Source organism: Oncorhynchus mykiss, chromosome 11 (assembly GCF_057628025.1).
Source record: "Oncorhynchus mykiss isolate SJ-2025 chromosome 11, ASM5762802v1, whole genome shotgun sequence".
Classification (NCBI taxonomy): Eukaryota; Metazoa; Chordata; class Actinopteri; order Salmoniformes; family Salmonidae; genus Oncorhynchus; species Oncorhynchus mykiss.
Window position 1 is genome coordinate 22,567,045 of NC_143032.1, and position 20,845 is coordinate 22,587,889.

General features: G+C 42.0%; 1 protein-coding gene across 2 annotated transcripts in view; it reads left to right on the forward strand.

Annotated features, from left to right (window-relative positions):
* The first annotated feature begins 4,667 nt into the window (after positions 1-4,667).
* Positions 4,668-20,845, forward strand: part of olfm3a (olfactomedin 3a) — a 31,859-nt gene continuing 15,681 nt past the window's right edge. Inside the window, exon 1 of one of the 2 annotated variants that reach the window (XM_090189103.1) lies at positions 4,668-5,041. In XM_090189103.1, the coding sequence (XP_090045229.1) occupies positions 4,973-5,041 (69 nt within the window). In that variant the 5' untranslated portion in view covers positions 4,668-4,972. The remainder of the gene's footprint in view (positions 5,042-20,845) is intronic. The other variant, XM_090189104.1, reaches the window with a different exon arrangement.

Below are 20,845 nucleotides of genomic sequence, written 5' to 3' on the forward strand. Positions count from 1 at the left end.
GATCAAATATTATCGTGATGGAGAGAGTTGAGCAGAGGCATCCTGTATGCTTCACATCTGTAGGGTGTGATTTGTATTCAGACTACAGACACTCCGGGAAGGCATTACTTAACTTGAGAGAAGTACTAGAGATTGAGAAGACAATCAGGAGTCTACTGAATGAGGTAATTGACCATGTACTTTCTGATTGATCTAGTAGGCTTCTCCATCTTCAAGCAGGACTTGTGTTTCAATGAGAGATGAAGCTGGTGGTCTCTTAAGTATGTCTTTTCTGTCATTGCCTTGTCTTTGGCTCACCTCTATTCTTCCCTCCTGTCTCTCTGCCTCTTGCTTTCTCTCATTCAGGCATGTCTAACTCTTTCTTCCCGTCTCTCTGACTCTCCTTCTACCCCACGCTATCCATTCAATGGCTCCCTCTCTGGCCCTCTCCTGCCCTCCTTCTCTCCCCCGCTCCCTTAAACTGACTCCTATGCCTCTGCTTTCAATCTCCCAAGCTTCATTGCCTGAGATTAAAAATGGAAAGAGTTCCTCCGTTTTCATTTCATGAGAATGACAGTACACAAGCATTGGAAAAGGTCATTCAAACACTTATTCAAACAACCGTAGGAAGCTAGTCCCAATGAAATTAAGTTGTCTTTACCTTTTAACATAGAGTCGATTGTCCGCGTTAATCTAAATGGCATGATTAAAAAAAAAATCCTCATCAAAATCCGTCTGTTAAAACCAAGAACTGTATATACAGTGTGTGTATATATATATATATATATATATATATATATATATATATATATATATATAATGTAATGTCTCGATGAGTCAATAGCGCATTGACTCATCGAGACATTACATTATACATATATATATATATATATATATATATGACACCATTCATTCCTATGTAAAGACTCAATAGCGCATTGACTCATCGAGACATTACATGAGCAGTGTGAGCTACTACAGGAAGTAATGTTGCAGGCTAGCTCAGTGCTGCACCCTCTCATTGAGTAACACCAATTGATTTGATTTGATTTGTAGATTTCATGTTTAATTCACGTTAGTTGACAACTCAACCCAATGTAAATCACAACTAGACGTTGAACCGAGGTCTGTATCCAGTGAAATCATGTTTACTGCTAACAATGCCTGCAAGTACCGTGGTCGGCCTTGAACCTCCGTGGCTTCAATGAGAGGGGTTAGTTGTTCTCCCCTGGTTTAAACTATAGAGATCAGTTTTTTTTCTTTCTCTGCCGATGTTGGCCCTCCACAGCTGCGGTGGAAGGTGGCAGAGCTACATGTATGAATGTGTTATTCAATGCCTTTCTATGGGCTAATAGACGTAAGATCTTTTCTGAATATATTTTGGGGGGGATACCTACAGGGCTCGTAAGATTCCAAATGGAGTAGCTAAATGATCCATGGTATAACTATTTTAAAACAATATGTTAGCTTAGTAGAACCCCCACCCAGCCCACCCCAAAGGCTTAGACGCTTAGGCGTTAATGTATCCTGCTGTCCATGATAAAACTCTCAGAGCACAAAGCTGAATGTAATTAGTGGCTGGCTAGATACACATACTCCCACGCTATAAGATGCAAGTACTGTGTGAAAGTACTTTTTGTAGTAAGAAGTGAACAGAGAAAGGACTTCTTAGGCAAAAAGTTATATGTTCTCCTAATGTGAGCTGTCGGACAGAGAGGTGTAATGTTGGGGGAGGGGAAAAGAGAGAGGTCAGATACAGACAAACTGAATTGGGGAAGGGGAGTGAGAAGTTGGACAGAGAGGGGAACAGAGAGAGGTCAGATACAGAAAGACTGAATGGGGGAGGGGGAGAGAGAGGGTGGACAGAGAGGGGAACAGAGAGAGGTCAGCTACAGACAGACAGACTGAATGGGGGAGGGGGAGAGAGAGGGTGGACATAGAGGGGAACAGAGAAAGGTCAGATACAGACAGACTGAATGGGGGAGAGGGAGCGAGAGGGTGGACAGAGAGGGGAACAAAGAGAGGTCAGATAAAGACAATGGGGGAGGGAGAGAGAGAGGGTGGACAGAGAGGGGAACAAGTTAATGACCAGGTAGTATGGTCCCTGAAGAGACAGAAGGAAGGTGAAATTGATGACTGTGTGCGTGTGTGTGTGTGTGTGTGTGTGTGTGCGCGCACAGGCGTTTTTGCCCCAGCCAGCTGCTTACTGTGCACTAAGACTGATTCCATGGCAGCTGATCCGCCCTCCCCAGACTGCTCATTAGAACTATGCTGATCCCCGCCCCCCCCCCCCCCCCCCCCCACCACAACATGCACCTGAGTCACTCCCACTCACTCAAAGTTGAGAAACCGTGTGTGTGTCACATTGAACCAAGGTTCCTTCTACAATAACTGACCGTGACTGACTGATGTAAACTAGGGAATGGAGAGAGAGAGGGAGGAAGGGAGAGAGAGAGAGAGAGAGAGAGAGAGAGGGAGAGAGGGGGGAGGGAGTGAGTGAGTGAGTGAGTGAGTGAGTGAGTGAGTGAGTGAGTGAGTGAGTGAGTGAGTGAAGGAGGGAGGGAGGGAGGGAGGCCGATAATACTGCTTTAGCAAAGCCAATACTGTCAGATAAATAGGCAGTAATGGACCTGTGAATTATTCAATAGGTATGTGTATGGGTAAATGGCATTTCATCTACAACAACACGGAAGGGAAGGCTCATATAACACATTTATCTCTGAATATGTAGATTGCCCACATTTCCTCAACGCCTCCTCAATATAATTATTTAGTTTGAATCCATTCTCATATTGCCTTCTGAACCAGAGATCATAATTAATGGACTCATGTCAATGTATTCATTGTAAGTGAGGATGGAAAGGGCATCATTCAAATACTGATAATAATCAGGAAAAACACAGTTACTATTCAAATTTGTGGTCGATCAATAACGTTTTTCAGTTACGGTTCAAATAGTTATTAGACTGGGGAAAAGAAGTTGGGCCGTCAGTTCTGCCAGTTGTAGTGAGCTGGGTGCCTGGTTGTTGGTGGTTCATGGTTGTTCATATCGCCTTTTCTTTTGAAGCATCACCAAGGACAGCAGCTGCCAAGTGTCAATACAATAACAATGCAGAAAAATACTCAAGGAGGCCATTCACATTAGGACACATTCTCTATTATAATGTGTAAAAAGGATACATCTGTTGGTGAACATGAGTCTCTCTCCTGTGTGAGAGGGGGACAGAAGCAGAGCGACGGGGAGAGAGAGAAAAAGGGGAAAGAAGATGGACATTTAGAGTAGGGGAGATGAAGAGAACGTGAGGAGAGTGAGAGCAACGGGAAAAAGGGAGAGATGGCGTGAGAGAGCTGAGAAGAAAGAAATCACGATCTCCCTATATCATATCCATATCCATCTGCATATGCAATATAAAAAGATGATCGTGTCCTCCTCTCCTCCCATGCAGGGTATACAATGCATAGTCTCTCAGTCTGCTACAGAGCGGCAGGAACCCTTTAATCAAGCCAGCTCAGTACGATGTCTTTCTCCTCCAAGCACCACATCTTCTCCATCTGTAACTGTGGTGGTCGCCACTGGCAATCGAGCTCACTGGCATCTCCCGATCGGCCCTCCCTCCCTCTCTCCTGATGCGCGGCACGCGCCGGCCACATCTCACCTCTCTACCACTGCTCTGACGAATAGATTGAGAAATATCACAGGGAGAGGGAAGAAGGTAACTGTCTGATGTGTGATATTTCTTCTGCTGCTGCTGTTGTAAACAAACCCCATTTGGGCTTCAACTTCAAACGTCAATGATTCAAGAACACATAATAACGCTTCATCTGTTACACATTTCACCTGCCACACTAAATATGGCTGTTGAAGAAGGAAACTGGCTGGAATTCAGACCAATATCAGTTTGCTTTCGTAGTAGTACTGTAAAGGGAGGTAAATGTAGTTTGATATGTGTATGCCTGATTGCACAGTCAATGGATGCACTGCACATTTCTATCTGAAGGTGTGTAAGGGGTGCGTAATCGGTGGCAGGGAAGTCAGATGCTGGAGAGCAGATCTTGGTAATAGCTGGAGCAGTTTAATAGCAAAATCAACAGCATAAAAATGACAAGACATTTGGGTACAAAAACTCGTCACGCACCAATCAACACGTGCACAAGCACTTACAATAAACAATCCAACACAAAGACATGGGGGGAACAGAGGGTTAAATACACAACAGATGATTGAGGGAATTGAAACCAGGTGTGAGGAAAAACAAGACAAAACACATGGAAAATGAAAAGTGGATCAATGATGGCTAGAAGACGCCGAGTGCCACCCGAACAAGGAGAGGACCCGACTTTGGCGGAAGTTGTGACAAGGTGGTGAATTCTGAATATTGGAACATTTGTAATGTATCACTTCATGCTTCAAATGATCTATTCATTTCAATATGGTTTATATCATCCTATACAGTTTGTTATGCACCTGTAATCATTAACAGTCAACGCACATATTGTCTTGCTACAAGTGGTGTCATGTTTTGGTAGTGAAAGCTCCAACACATACTAGCCTATCACAGAGGAAGGTGTGTGTTTTGTAACTGTTGCCTGTTCTTAGCTGTTGCCTATTCTCCGGGCACTGCGTGGGGAGTGGCAGGTCTTGGCACTGATCAACATCAATAAAAATGTCTTCCCAACACCCAGGATACACACCAAATGATGTCATATCCGTTGTGCGACTCCCCTGCAGCCTCGTACATCTGTCTCGTCCCCTGGCATAAACTTTTCTCTGTGGTGTCACTGGTGTGTGTTGATCAGACCGGCGCGTTGGCTCTGCTTCACACAAGAGTCCTCGGAGCGTTGGGAATGAACGCGGATCTATCCGTCTTGTTCCATTGGAGCGCTCTGAACGGCGGTGGGCACAGCCAATACAGGCAGCGACGCGGACGCATTCCTGCAACGAGGGCTGTGGGTGAATAAAGCGAGAAAAGTGTAACTGTTCCCGATAGACAGAATGCGTGCTCTATTTAGTGTCCTGTACCCGGTGATTTCAATCACGGTCTTCGGATTATATCCGTCAATGGTGAGTTTCCCTCATTATTTTTCTGAATGTCATGCGGTCTTTGCATGTTTCAGTGTCTGTGTATCAGGATCTGCTGTCTTGTTCACAATTGCACCCGTATTAACATAGCATTGTGTAATTGAAGTAAAGAAAATACATCAAAACAGTTCCAAATTATTTGGTGTCCTCAATAATTCATTCTGTGTGTAATGGCATTCGATTTGTTTTGGCTTTGCCTGCAATAACTGGGAGAAACAGTGTCTGAAAATATTCCAAATTCACAATATGAGTCAGTCGAGAAAATCTTTGTTTTAGAGTGATTGAGAATTGTGGAATAACTCGCATTTGAGTCTCCTGAATGTTTGGTGAAAGCAGTAGGCTCAAGCAGTGCCTCCCTTTATGATGTTATGAACCCGAGCGCACCGGAGACAAACTTTGCAATGATCAAAAAAGCTTACTGCGGTATTTAAATACATCTCAAGAATTGAGGCATATATGCATTATGTATGCTACATCTAAACCAATCACGGCCACAGTTTATGTATCTAGCTTTCCGTGGATTCCACATTAGGCTGCTGTATTGTCATCCCTTTCCCAGAGCATTTTGTTAGTAAACAAATACTTGCTTTGATAGGGAATCTGTGTAGTCTGTGGAAGCTGTTTTCTTGTTTTATGTCGCATCTAAACCTTCACACAGCATTCCCCATGGGACGTATTCTAGTCTTGAATTTGAGGTAAAAGAGTGACAGTTTGTTTGATCCCCTTCATGGATCATCTCTGTTAAAACTTGGGGCGAATAAGAAACGCGCTTGAACTATCGGGCACATGTTTGCCTGATGCTGCCTGTATGACGATGATAGGTGTGGAACGGTGTGGAGCTGTCCACTACTTCGTGGTGCTGAAACCATTCCCTCAACAATAGGGGGCGCGGGCGGTGAGTTCTATTTCATGTCGATTCCTGATCTCATTGAAAAATGTCTCTAGAGCACCAATAAAATTTTCAATTGAGACACGTCTATGTATTACTCCATACATACATGTATGTTCCCTTTAAACTAGCATTTTATTCATAGCCTAATACAAGTTACAGTTAACTTTTGGATCGATTAATTAAGATACTGTATAAGCCTTACTCAAACAAACGTTTTCTGAAATATGCACCATGGGCCACGTTCTAATATGCCACATAATATGGGCCTGTATATTAGTAAAAAAAACATGTCACAATTTACAGCAGGCCTAGTTGAATCATTTGATCGCAATTTTGTGACAGTCAGACCATTCTTAACCAAACCTCTAGCATCATTAAATAACCGAGGGTAATTTGATGATCTTCACCATCAGATGGCACCCCACAGCGTGCCTAAGTAGATCCCGACACCCACAGAGAATGAAATATAGGCCTAAATATATTCATTCCCCTGTGATTGTGCGCTAGGCAACTAATTGTAATGTCGCTGATAAGGGTTGACAGATTCATGATTAAAACGATGCTGGGGAATTTGTGTTTTGATTGCAAATGATATTACCCACCTGGAGGACATGTCGATAGCGGGTGATGGGACTTGATTAAAGATTGAAGGGGGCTAATATGCACGCGCGATGCACGCACTTGCATAAACACACACACACACACACACACACACACACACACACACACACACACACACACACACACACACACAGCTGTCAGTGTCTCTCCATATGTCTCTGTTTTCAAATGTTAATTGACTTATTAGCTGCACAATGTATTGAGACTAGAATATAGCTTATTTAGGTGTAAGGCTGAATGAGATACATGTCTCTCTTGGTACATTAAATCTGTAGATAGGATCAGATGATTGTGTTTTGTCCCTTGAATGTATTTATTAGATATTACATTGGGTTCCTTCATTATACCACAATGTAAGAACATTATTTCATGTGAAAATTGAATGTGCAACTAAGAAGGGACAGAGACTTTCCAACAGATGGTGATATTTTCCACCAAAAAAATGATTATCTTCTGTTCCCTCGTAGACATGAAATATTCATTGTACAGTTCAGTAGGCTTGGCTTGGCAAAGACTTTCATTCAAGCTGAATATGAGATGAGGATGCAGTCGAACAGAGAGGACAGGATACACACACCTTAGGGATAAAAACCCTTGACATGCATCCCTCTCACTCTCTTTCTCATGTCTCTCTCTGTCTCTCTGTATATGTCTTTCTGTCGGTCTGTTTCTGCTCTGTCTCTCTTGTGCCCCCACTCCTATCTCTCTGTGAGTCAGCACCACAGCTCTCCATTTTCTTCTGAATTAAAGATGACACGCCTAACGATGTGACAACAAAAACAAAACAAACCCACAGCAACACAGCGACAACAGTGTAAACACAACCATTAGTTATAATACATGTCAGTTTTCTCTGGGTCCTTGTCTTCAAAGCTCAGGGGTATTGGATCGGAAATAAAGAAAATAGTGCATTATATTGTTACACTGGGGATGGTATGCACTTAGCGTTGTTTACTCTTTATCCATTTCTTAGCCCTCTCTATATTAGAGTTCTAACAAGATGAGAGTGACAAGCTAGTTGGGATTTTACCCAACATCTTTCGCTGTGATGCTTTTTGACAATGTGACAACTGGCCCTAATCACTGCTGTCTTTGTAGTGTGTGATGATGTGTGTGGGGTTGTTGTTGAAAATAAAAATCAAGCAATGCAGGGGATCAAAGAAAGACATGTAGTATCCCCTCAGTGTCTCCCACTATAGCCATCCATATTACTATCCATATTACTCGCACAATTAAATAGATAAACACTCCAGTCCATTGACAAATATGTGAAAATGATCCAATTCAAGGAAGTGGTATCACCCTCTAAATTAAAAATGTCACTTCATTCGACATAACACTTTCTTTAGATTGCAGCTTTACCTCCATCTGTGGGATTACGACTCTACGGACAATTCCAGACACAAACAGTCATCACATTATTACGGACACAGGCAGTATGTTTAGACTACCACCGACATAGCTATCTTATGTCTCTCTTCTTCCACACCCCCACTGTCAGGCTATCACAGGCGTAGCTATCCCTCTCTTCTCTCCTCCGTCCCTCCTTCCCTTATTAATTACAGTAATTGTGGCCCTGAGGGGTGATGCAGACAGTCCCCATATCAGACACATATCACTGCACAACACACAGAAATGTGTGTGTGTGTGTGTGTGTGTGTGTGTGTGTGTGTGTGTGTGTGTGTGTGTGTGTGTGTGTGTGTGTGTGCGTTTGCGATGCAGACAGTCCACATATCAGACACATATCACTGCACACTACCCAAGGCCTATAATAACAGAGAAGAATAGATTAAAAGTTTTGGTCTCAGTAGACTTCCACTGTGCAGTTAACAGCAAGCAAGATAATTATGTGGCAGGCTTGTCAATAGCTGTCACTCAATATCAGTTAGAGGTTCTCTTTGTGTTTCTTGTTACCATCATCATTAAATGCCATTAAATGTTAGTTGATTGTTTCCGGAAGGTGTACGTAGGTTGAACGACTCTCATACTCTATGTATGTGTGCTGTCTAAATGTACTGCACTGTACCTATTTATCAAGAAGTACTGCAGGTATTATGCAAAATCCTAATCCATGCAGACAAGGTCAGTACATAGTTCAGCTAGGTAATAGGATAGGAAAATGTCTCCACTTACCTGATGCTAATTTGAAGAGTCGTAACGTATCACTCCAGAGTGTTAATACCATTAGTCAATTTCAGTCCTTTTATTGATTATCTTGCTTGTAACACCATGGATGCAGCAAATCTTGATAATACATTCTTTCACTTTACATAAACCAGCCCTTATAAACAGAACCACATAATGAGCCTGTATGGATTAATTAATTCATTCATTCATGAATCTTTTATTTAAAGTCAGATCACCTTATTGGCGACCCAACCCTTACGGGATCAATTGACACATTAAAAGAACATTACAATGGTGCATACAATGAGACCTCTGGTGTACTGCACAGTGCGCACCGCATTAAAAGAATAACAAATATCAACATGATAACAAGTAATGTTAGCCAAGCAATAACAATAACCTCCAAGCCTTCAAACTAAGAGATAATATTTGATCGCTCGCTCATTATCTTCCATTCATTGTGATTAAGACAAACACTGTGGCTGGCTGTTTCGTCTAAGTGATCCATTGCAGTACATTCACAGCAGGAAGATGTGAGTGTGAGAAAGATAATGATGTGGAGTAAAAAGAGGATGTCCGTGGTAGAACGTTTGAGACCGTGTGCTGCAGTATCTCTTGTACACTCTCTCTCTCTCCATATATTATTCTTTCTTTCTTTCTTTCATTCTTTCTTTCTGTCTCTCTCTCCTTCTCTCTCTCTATACTTCTCTCCTTCTCTCTCCATATCTTTCTCTATCTCTCTCTTTCTCTCCATAATTATCTCTCTCTTTTTCTCTCTTTCTCTCTCCATGTACTTCTCTCTCTCTCTCCATATATTTATCTTTCTCTCTATCTTTCTCTCTCCATATATTATTCTTTCTTTCTTTCTTTCTTTCATTCTTTCTTTCTGTCTCTCTCTCCTTCTCTCTCTCTATACTTCTCTCCTTCTCTCTCCATATCTTTCTCTATCTCTCTCTTTCTCTCCATAATTATCTCTCTCTTTTTCTCTTTCTCTCTCCATGTACTTCTCTCTCTCTCTCCATATATTTATCTTTCTCTCTCTATCTTTCTCTCTCCATATATTTTTCTCTCTCTCTTTTTCTTTCTCTCTCTTTCTCTCTTTCTCTCTCTCCATATACTTCTCCTCTCTCCATATATTTCTTTCTTTCTCTCTCTTTCTCTCTCTATGTATTTCTCTTTCTCTCTCTTTTTCTCTTTCTCTCTCCATGTACTTCTCTCTCTCTCTCCATATATTTATCTTTCTCTCTCTATCTTTCTCTCTCCATATATTTTTCTCTCTCTCTTTTTCTTTCTCTCTCTTTCTCTCTTTCTCTCTCTCCATATACTTCTCCTCTCTCCATATATTTCTTTCTCTCTCTCTCTTTCTCTCTCTCTCGCTCTCTCTCTCCAAATATTCTTTGCGCTCTATCACTCTCTCTCTCTCTCTCTCTCTCAATCTTGTTCTTTCTCTCACTGTCTCTCTCTCTCTCTTTCTCGCTGACTCACACACCTTCTTCCCCGTCAGCACCAACACCAATCAGTCATGAATCAAAGCCTCCCTATCTCTCTTCCCTGTATATCTCTCATGTTCGCAGTGCTACACTGGTTGTTGTTGTTATGTTTGCAGGTCACCATTTGTCATTTTGAACCGTGGCTGACTTAAATGTCTGTCTCTATCTAGTTATGGAGATCTGTGCAGTCACACACATACACACACATGCACACACACACACACATACAGCAACTCCGACTTCATCTTATCCACCATTAGACCAGAAATGTTAACTCGTTTAAGGAATATGATCATCAATTCCAAGACAGACATGTGCATTCCACTTCAGTTGCTCACAATATCTCATAGGTTTTATAGAGACATTTTGATCAATTTAAGGTAAATGAATAGCGACGTGGGCTATTTTGTTGGCTTGTTTGTACAACATACTTTATACTGATAGGCCAGAGCTAGTTTAGTTTGTCATGCTCTGTGTGTGTGTGTGTGTGTGTGTGTGTGTGTGTGTGTGTGTGTGTGTGTGTGTGTGTGTGTGTGTGTGCGCGTGCGCGTGTGTGTGTGCATGTGTGTGTGTTGCACACAGTCCCAAATATCAGACATGTGTGGGTGTGGATGAACGTGTGTGTGTGTGTTCAATCATTTTATCTTGGTTGCATCCTTGGGTTAACTTCAGACCACTACAATTCTCACTGAATGGATCTCAACCCCACTATCAACTGTCTGTGCCTTTGTTTTTACCCTGCTGCGGGCGCTTAGGTGTTGAAGTTAGCTCTGCTACAGGACGCGTCTTGCATATTAAAGCTCCATTCAAACTGTACATCAAAGTAACACGGTTACGGGACAGAGTTCACACAAGTTTCATGCACAGAGGATTACAAAACATTAATAGCAACATTTTTGTCTCACATACACACTACAGTACAGTGTGCAGTACCTGTCCAGCCAATACACAGTACAATCAAAATTGAATACATTTTTATTTGTCGCATGCTTCGTTAACAACAGGTGTGGACTAACTTTGAAATGCTTACTTACTGGTCCTTCCCAACAATGTAGAGAGAAGAAAATAGAGAAATAATAGAAAAGTAAAACACGTAAGTAATAGTAGATACACAATGATTAATGATAACTAGGGGTACCAGTACCGAGTCCATGTGCAATGATTAATGATAACTAGGGGTACCAGTACCGAGTCCATGCGCAATGAGTAGTGATAACTAGGGGTACCAGTACCGAGTCCATGTGCAATGAGTATTGATAACTAGGGGTACCAGTACCGAGTCCATGTACAGGAGTGTGAGGTAATTGAGGTATAAACACTATATATACAAAGTATGTGGACACCCCTTCAAATGAGTGGATTTGGCTATTTCATCCACATCCGTTGCTGACAGGTGCATAAAATTGAGCACACAGCCATGCAATCTCCATAGACAGACATTGGCAGTAGAATGCCTTACTGAAGAACTCATTGACTTTTGAAGTGGCACCGTCATAGGATGCCACCTTTCCAACAAGTCAGTTCATCAGATTTATGCCCTGCTAGAGCTGCCCTGGTCAACTGTAAGTACTGTTATTATGAAGTGGAAACGTCTAGGTGCAACAACGACTCAGCCGCGAAGTGGTAGGACACACTAGCTCACAGAACTGGACCGGCGAGTGCTGAAGAGCGTAGAGCTTAGAAATCGTCTGTCCTCGGTTGCGACACTCACTACCGAGTTCCAAACTGCCTCTGGAAGCAACGGCAGTTCGTCAGGAGCTTCATACAATTGGTTGCCATGGCCAAGCAGCCGCACACAAGTCTAAGACCACCATGCGCAATGCCAAATGTCGGCTGTAGTGGTGTAAAGCTCGCCGCCATTAGACTCTGGAGCAGTGGAAAAGCGTTCTCTGGAGTAATCAATCACGCATCACCACCTGGCAGTCCGACGGACGAATCTGGGTTTGGTGAATGCCAGGACAACACTGCCTTTTCATGGTTTAGGCTAGGCACCTTAGTGAAGGGAAATCTTAACGCTACAGCATACAATGACATTCCAGATGATTCTGTACTTTTGGGTACAGCAGTTTGGGGAAGGCCCTTTCCTGTTTCAGCATGACAATGTCCCCGTGCACAAAGTGAGGTCCATACAGAAATGGTTTGTTGAGATTGGTGTGGAAGGACTTGACTGGCCTGCACAGAGCCCGGGACCTCCACCCCGTGGAACACCTTTGGGATGAATTGGAACACTGACTGCGAGCCAGGCCTAATCGCCCAACATCAGTGCCCGACTTCACTAATGCTCTTGTGGCTGAATGGAAGCAAGTCCCTTCAGCAATGTTCCAACATTTGGTGGAAAGCCTTCCCAGCAGCAGAGTGGGGACCAACTCCATATTAATGTCCATGATTTTGGAATGAGATGTTCGAAGAGCAGGTGTCCACATAATTTTGGTCATGTAGTGTATGTACAGACAACTAGGAATAAAGTAACAGATAATAAACAGTAGCAGCAGCAGATGTGATTATTCAAAAAAGTGCAAAGAAGTTGACTTTCAGCCTCCCGAGAAGGAAGATGCATTGTTGTGCCCTGTTGAACTCTGGGTTGGTGTGTTTGGACCATGATAGATCATTAGTGATTTGGACACCGAGGAACTTGAAGCTTTCGACCCGCTAAACTACAGCCCCATCGATGTGAATGGAGGCATGCTCTGCCCTCCATTTAATGTTGTCCATGATCAGCTACTTTGTCTGGCTGACATTGAGAGAGAGGTTATTGTCCTGGCACCACACTGCCAGGTCTCTGACCTCCTTCTATAGGTGTTCTCGTCGTTGATCAGGCCAATGTTGTGTCTTTGGCAAACTTAATGATGGCCATGTAGGCGTGGGTGAACAGGGAGTACAGGAGGGGACTAAGCACCCACTCCTGAGAGGCCACCGTGTTGAGGGTCAGCATGGCAGATGTGTTGTTGGCTACTCTCACCACCTGAGGGTGTCCCGTCAGGAAGTCCAGTATCCAGTTGCAGAGGGAGGTGTTTAGTCCCAGGGTCCATAGCTTAGTGATGAGCTTGGAGGTTGCAATGGTGTTGAACGCTGAGCTGTATTCAATGAACAGCATTCTCACGTAGGTGTTCCTTTTGTCCAAGTGGGAAAGGGCAGTGTGGAGTGGAATAAATATTGCGTCCTCTGTGGATCTGTTGGGGCGGTATGCGAATTGGAGTGGGTCCAGGGTGTCTGGGGTGTTTGGTGGCATTGTGAGCCATGACCAACCTTTCAAACCATTTAATCTCTACAGAACTGAGTGGTGTTCTTGGGCACAGGGACTATGGTGGTCTGCTTGAAACATTTAGGTATTACAGACTGGGTCAGGGAGAGGTTGATAATGTCAGTGAAGGCACTTGCCAGCTGGACAACGAATGCCCTGGGGCCTTGTGAATGTTAACCAGTTTAAAGGTCTTACTCACGTCAGCTATGGAGAGCATGATCACACAGCCGACCAGAACAGCTGGTGCTCTCACGCATGGTTTAGTGTTGCTTGCCACGAGGGGAGCATAGAGGGCATTTAGCTTGTCTTGTAGGCTTGTGTCACTGGGCATCTCTAGCATTTAGGTCAGTGCAGATGTTGCCTGTAATCCATGGCTTCTGGTTGGGATATGTAGTACAGACACTGTGGGGATGACATTGTCAATGCACTTATTAATGAATCCAGTGACTGATGTGGTATCGGATCAATGTCATCGGATGAGTCCCAGAACATATTCCAGTCGGTCCTAGTGAAACATTCCTATTGCTTTGCATCCGCTTCATTTGACCACGTCTGTACAGAGCCCATCACTGGTACTTCCTGTTTGAGATTTTGCTTGTAAGCAGGAATCAGTAGGATAGATTTACCAAATGGAGGGCGAGGGAGAGCTTTGTATGCATCTCTCTGTGTGGAGTAAAGGTGATCTAGAGTTTTCTCACAGGTGATAAGTTGGTAGAAATGAGATAAAATGGATTTCAGTTTTCCTGCATTATCATTTTCTTGTTAGCGTATGGCCCAATACAGCTTGTTGTGTGTGGTCTTAGTTCCAGCATCGGTTTGTCGTGGTAAATAAACAGCTACGAAGAATATGGATGAAAACTCACTTGGTAAATAGTTTGGTCTACAGCTGACTATGAGGTATTCTATCTCAGACGAGCAGAACCTCGAGACTTCCTTAATATTGGAGATCGTGATCCAGCTGTTGTTTACAAAGAGACACACACCACCCCCCTTGAGTTTACCCGACGCTGCCATTCTGTCCTTCCGATGCAAATATTATCCATGTCCAAATTTCCGAGAAACATAGGATATTACAGTTCTCCAGGTCCCATTGATGGGATAGTTTCGAACGGAGCTCGTCCAGTTTGTTCACCAGTGATTGTACATTCACGAATTGAACAGGTAGTAGAGGTGGATTATTTACTCCGTAGTTTCATCAGGGTACCCGCACGTCGGCCTCTGTATCGCTGTCTCTTTCTCTTCCGAGTGTTAGGGATTAGGGCCTATGGTTCCAGGTCTCTGTAAGTTAGATAGAGAAGCATCTGCTACAAGGCTACATTGGTTTCACACAGAGATACACTCCAAAGACTGGTCATTAATCATTCTCACAAAATACCATTCAGTGGAGACACGGAGCCATCCCCAGTGGACCAGCACTGTTTTACTCCCTGCACAAGCATCTGTGGTTGTGTATTTCTCTCCCCCTTCTCTATTTCTCTTTCTCTCTCTCTCTCTATTTCTCTTTAACCCCCTCTCTCACACTCGTTATCACCACACATCTCATGTTTGACACTCTCCATTTTTTTTTTTTTCTCTCTCTCTCTCTCTCTCTCTCTCTCTCTCTCTCTCTCTCTCTAACCCCCCCTCTCCATTACCTTCGCTCTCACCACACATCTCATGTGGTGAAATTTGAAATTGTGTTTTTTACATTGGATAAAAGCAGAAAATTGTACATCATCACTGCAGTTGAGGAGCAATGGGAAGGTAATTCTGCTTTGAAAGTTAGTTAACCTCTTAGTGATCCCTTCACCCCCATTCCCGCTCGAATCCCGGTAACGGGATTGATTTGACAACATCCAGTGAAATTGCAGCGAGCCAAATTCAAAAACAGAAATACTCATAATAAAAATTCACAAAACATACATGTGTAATATATCAAAATAAAGCTTACCTTCTTGTTAATCCAGCCGCAGTGTCAGATTTCAAAAAGGTTTTACGGCGAAAGCAGACCATGCAATTATCTGAGGACAGCATCCCGGATACAAACACATGAAAATCACATTTCAACCAGCCAGGTGCGACACAAAAGTAAGAAATAACAATATAATTCATGCCTTATGTTTAAAGATATTCTTCTGTTGGCACTCCAAAATGTCCCAGAAACATCACAAATGGTCCTTTTGTTCGATAAATTCCTTTATATCCCCCAAATGTCCATTTATTTGGCGCGTTTGATTCAGAAAATACACCGGTTCCAACTCGTCCAAAATGACTACAAAGTATCTAATAAGTTACCTGTAAACTTGGCCCAAACATTTCAAACAACCTCTCCTAATCCAACCTTAGGTATTTTAAAATGTAAATAATCGATCACATTTAAGACGGGATATACTGTGTTCAATACCGGACGAAAACAAAGTGAAGCGCATTCAAGGTCGCACGCACCAAAAGACTTGAGTCCATCTGAGTGACACATGGAAATAACAGGACTACTTCTTCATTTCTCAAAAGAAAAACATCAACCAATTTCTAAAGACTGCTTACATCTAGTGTAAGCCTAAGGAACTGCAAGCAGACTCCTATTAACCTTTCTGATCTCCCCATCCCGGATCCGGGATCGTGAATACAGCCTCAAGCTCATTACCATAACGCAACGTTAACTATTCATGAAAATCGCAAATGAAATGAAATAAATATGCTAGCTATCAAGCTTAGCCTTTTGTTAACAACACTGTCATCTCAGATTTTCAAAATATGCTTCTCAACCATTGCAAAACAAGCATTTGTGTAACAGTATTGATGGCTAACGTAGCATTTAGCATTAGCATTCAGCTGGCAACATTTACACAAAAAAACAGAAAAGCATTCAAATAAAATCATTTACCTTTGAAGAACTTCAGATGTTTTCAATGAGGAGACTCTCAGATAGCAAATGTTCAGTTTTTCCTGAAAGATTATTTGTTTAGGACAAATCGCTCCGTTTTCTGCGTCACGTTTAGCTATGAAAAAACCCCTGTATCCAGGATTGTGTAAATCTATCAGCAAGCTCATTAGCATAACACAACGTTAACTATTCATGAAAATCGCAAATGAAATGAAATAAATATGCCATCTCTCAAGCTTAGCCTTTTGTAAACAACACTGTCATCTCAGATTTTCAAAATATGCTTCTCAACCATAGGAAAACAATCATTTGTGTAAAAGTAGCTAGCTAGCGTTAACATTTAGCGTTAGCATTTAGCGTTAGCATTAGCGTTAGCATCCAGCACGCAACATTTCAACAAAAACATAAAAGCCTTCAAATAAAATAATTTACCTTTGAAGAACTTCTGATGTTTTCAATGAGGATACTCTCAGGTAGCAGATGCTCAGTTTTTCCAAAAAGATTCTTTGTGTATTAGAAATAGCTCCGTTTTATACATCACATTTGGCTACCAAAAAAAATCAGAAAATTCAGTCCTCAAAACGCGAACTTTTTTCCAAATTAACTCCATAATATCGACTGAAAACATGGCAAACGTTGTTTAGAATCAATCATCAAGGTGTTTTTCACATATCTCTTCATTGATACATCGTTCTTGGACACATGGTTTCTCCCCTATATCAAATGGAAAAGTACGAGCAGCTGGCAATTGCGCACCGAATTCCACGCAGGACACCAGGCGGACACTTGGAAAATGTAGTCTCTTATGGTCAATCTTCCAATGATATGCCTACAAATACGTCACAATGCTGCTAAGACCTTGGGCGAACGACAGAAAGTGTAGGCTCATTCCTTGTGCAATCACAGCCACATAAGGAGACAATGGAAAACAGAGCTTCAGAAATTCTGCTAATTCCTGGTTGATGCATCATCTTGGTTTCGCCTGTAGAATGAGTTATGGGGCACTTACAGACACAATCTTTGCAGATTCTGAAACTTCAGAGTGTTTTCTTTCCAAAACTGTCAAGAATATGCATAGTCGAGCATCTTTTCGTGACAAAATATCGCGCTTAAAACGGGAACGTTTTTTATCCAAAAATGAAATAGCGCCCCTAGAGATCTAACAGGTTAAAAAGGACCTACCATAGAAATCTAATGGAAAACAGATTGACCTCAAAACATTTTATTAACAGATTATGCTCGGGGTTTCACCTGCCAAATTGGTTCTGTTATACTCACAGACATTATTCAAACAGTTTTTGAAATGTCAGAGTGTTTTCTATCCAAATCTAATAATAATATGCGTAACCTAGCTTCTGGGCCTGAGTAGCAGGCAGTTTACTTTGGGCACATTTTCATTCGGACGTGAAAATACTGCCCCCTAGCCCAAAGTTAATCAATTTATAACCCCACTTTTGAGAATATGGCCCGTGAATGTTTTTAGTATACACCGATCAAGCATCATTCACACCCTCTGAAGTCTTTGCCCCACCCATCTCTTTAAGTATTCACAGTGTAGTAAACAACCAAAGATTAACAACCAAGACTAAAAATTGTAAAGTAGTAGCAAAAGATAGTAATAAAAATAAACTGTATTTAGTCATTTGCCTATATCCTAATCTGACTTTGGTGCAGGTCATGTTGTTCTTCACATTACCGTCTCTGGTAAACACACACAATATCAAATCAAATCTAAGTTGATTTGTCACATGCACAGGATACAGAAGGTGTAAACGGTAGAGTGAAATGGTTACTTGAATAGTGGAGTCTTTTGTTTAGACATGTAGCTAGCTAGCTAAACAATGACCCATAATCCCAACTCTAATGCCACATTCAAAACAACTGGGAACTAGGAAATCTCCAACTTCCGACTTCAGTGTGTTGAAAACAACTTGGAACTCAGAAAAAAAACGAGCCCCGACTGGGAAAAATCGATTTCAACGGTCATCCAACTCGGAATTCCAACTAGGGAACATGGGCCTCTTTCTAGTGCTCTGACTTTCCGACCTGAAAATCACTGACGTCATGATTCGACCTTGTATTTTTCAGAGTTCCCAGTTGTTTTGAACGTGGCAATACACCCATACATGAATCTGCAGGTAACTAAAGCTAAGCAACTAGGTTTTATGTTAACTAGCCAACTAACATTAGGCTATAACTAGCAATGCACATGACTTCCTGAGATACTAATAATATTACTACAGATATCATACACATAACGTTAGCTAGCGAGCCAGCCAGCTACCATTAGCTAGCTAGCTAACAGTACACTTTTTAACTTGCAATGAAAACTACTTTCTGACTAAATTAGAAATGTATAATACCTGAAAATGTTGCCCTGTTGCCCTTAATATAAAGAAGTCATCCAGAGACAGGTGTTTTATACAACAGCCTTCTTTCTGTGTTCTCTTTTTGGACTCTCTCCGCATTTGGCAATCATCGCTCTACTTCCACTGGGCATTCCACTGATTTTGAAACTCTGTCAATTTCTTCCGTGACAACGACACCATTTCTTCTCCACCATTTACATCTGAAGGTCCCTACAATGTCTGGTTAATGTCTCCCTTTCATTTTCTCTGTTCCTGGCTCTCTCTCTTTCTATCTCTCTCTCTCTCTGAAGTGAAACAGCAACAGAAATATGAGTTTATAGTTCAGCCTTGAATGGGAAGGTTGTCAGAGAGTTGCACTTTTAAAGGAATGGAGAAAAATAAAACACGTATCGGTGTGATTGGCTGTATTCAAGGCTCTGGTTACAGAGACAGAAAGAACTTGTTTTAATCTAGTGGCCTTGTCCAATGTCCTTAGTTGCTGTTGCTTGTACATGGCATGAGCATGACTTATATTTCCTCTTTTTTTTGCGGAAGATATACAGACCATTCAAAAGTTTGGACACACCTACTCATTCAAGGGTTTTTCTTAATTTGTACTATTTTCAACATTGTAGAATACTAGTGAAGACATCACAACTATGAAATAACACATATGGAATCATGTAGTAACCAAAAAGTGTTAAACAATCAAAATATATGTTATATTATAGATTCTTCAAAGTAGCCACCCTTTGCCTTGATCACAGCTTTGCACACTCTTGGCATTCTCTCAACCAGCTTCACCTGTAATGCTTTACAAAAAGTCTTGAAGGAGTTCCCACATATGCTGAGCACTTGTCTGCTGCTTTTCATTTTCTCTGCGGTCCAACTCATACCATACCATCTCAATTGGTTTGAGGTCGGGTGATTGTGGAGGCCAGGTCATCTGATGCAGCACTTCATCACTCTCCTTCTTGGTCAAATAGTCCTTACGCAGCCTGGAGGTGTGTTGGGTCATTGTCCTGTTGAAAAACAAATGATGGTCCCACTAAGCTCAAACCAGATGGGATGGTGTATCGCTGCAGAATGCTGTGGTAGCCATGCTGGTTAAGTGTGCCTTGAATTATAAATAAATCACAGAAAGTGTCACCAGCAAAGCACCCCCACACCATCACACCTCCTCTTCAAATCCTCACGGTGGGAACCACATATGCGGAGATCATCTGTTCACGCAGTCTCCTCTGAACAATTGATGTTGAGATGTGTATGTTACTTCAACTCTGTGAAGCATTTATTTGGGCTGCAATTTCTGAGGCTGGCAACTCCAATGGACTTATCCTCTGTAGCAGAGGTAAATCTGGGTCTTCATTTCCATTGGCGGTCTATATGAGAGCCGTTTTCATCATCTTCATCATCTTCATGTCTTTAAGTAATGATGGACTGTCATTTCTCTTTGCTTATTTGAGCGGTTCTTGCCATAATATGGACTTGGTCTTTTACCAAATAGGGCTATCTTCTGTATACCACCCCTACCTTGTCACAACACAACTGATTGGCTCAAACGCAAGGAAAGAAATTCCACAAATTAACTTTTAATAAGGCACCCCTGTTCATTGAAATGCATTCCAGGTGACTACCTCATGAAGCAGGTTCAGAGAGTGCCAATAGTGTGCAAAGTTGTCATCAAGGCAAAGGGTGGCTACTTTGATAAATCTTAAATATATTTAGATTTGTTTAATTAACACTTTTTTTGCATACTACATGATTCTACAAATGTGTTGTTTCATAGTTGTGATGTCTTCACTATTATACTACAATGTAGAAAATAGTAAAAATAAAGAAAATCCCTTGAATGAGTAGGTGTGTCCAAACCTTTGAATGGAATTGTATATATCTATCACTTTATATCAGTGGTTCCCAACCTTTTTCGGTTGCTGTACTACCAACTGAATTTTGCTCTGTCTGGAGTACCCCTGAAGTACCCGCTCATGTGCATTTTGCCAGTAAGCCTATGGTCTCATGAGCATTCTCAAGACCAAGTCCCCCCTAGGAGTCCTTGTACCCCTGGTTGGAACCACTGCTTTCTATCACTAGCTATTTGATAATCTAGCTACCAGCTCACATTGGAAAATGTCGTCGTCCAACGGCATTTACCCACATCAACGATTCCCTTCACCAATATTTTCCTGTGTGTGCATGTGCGG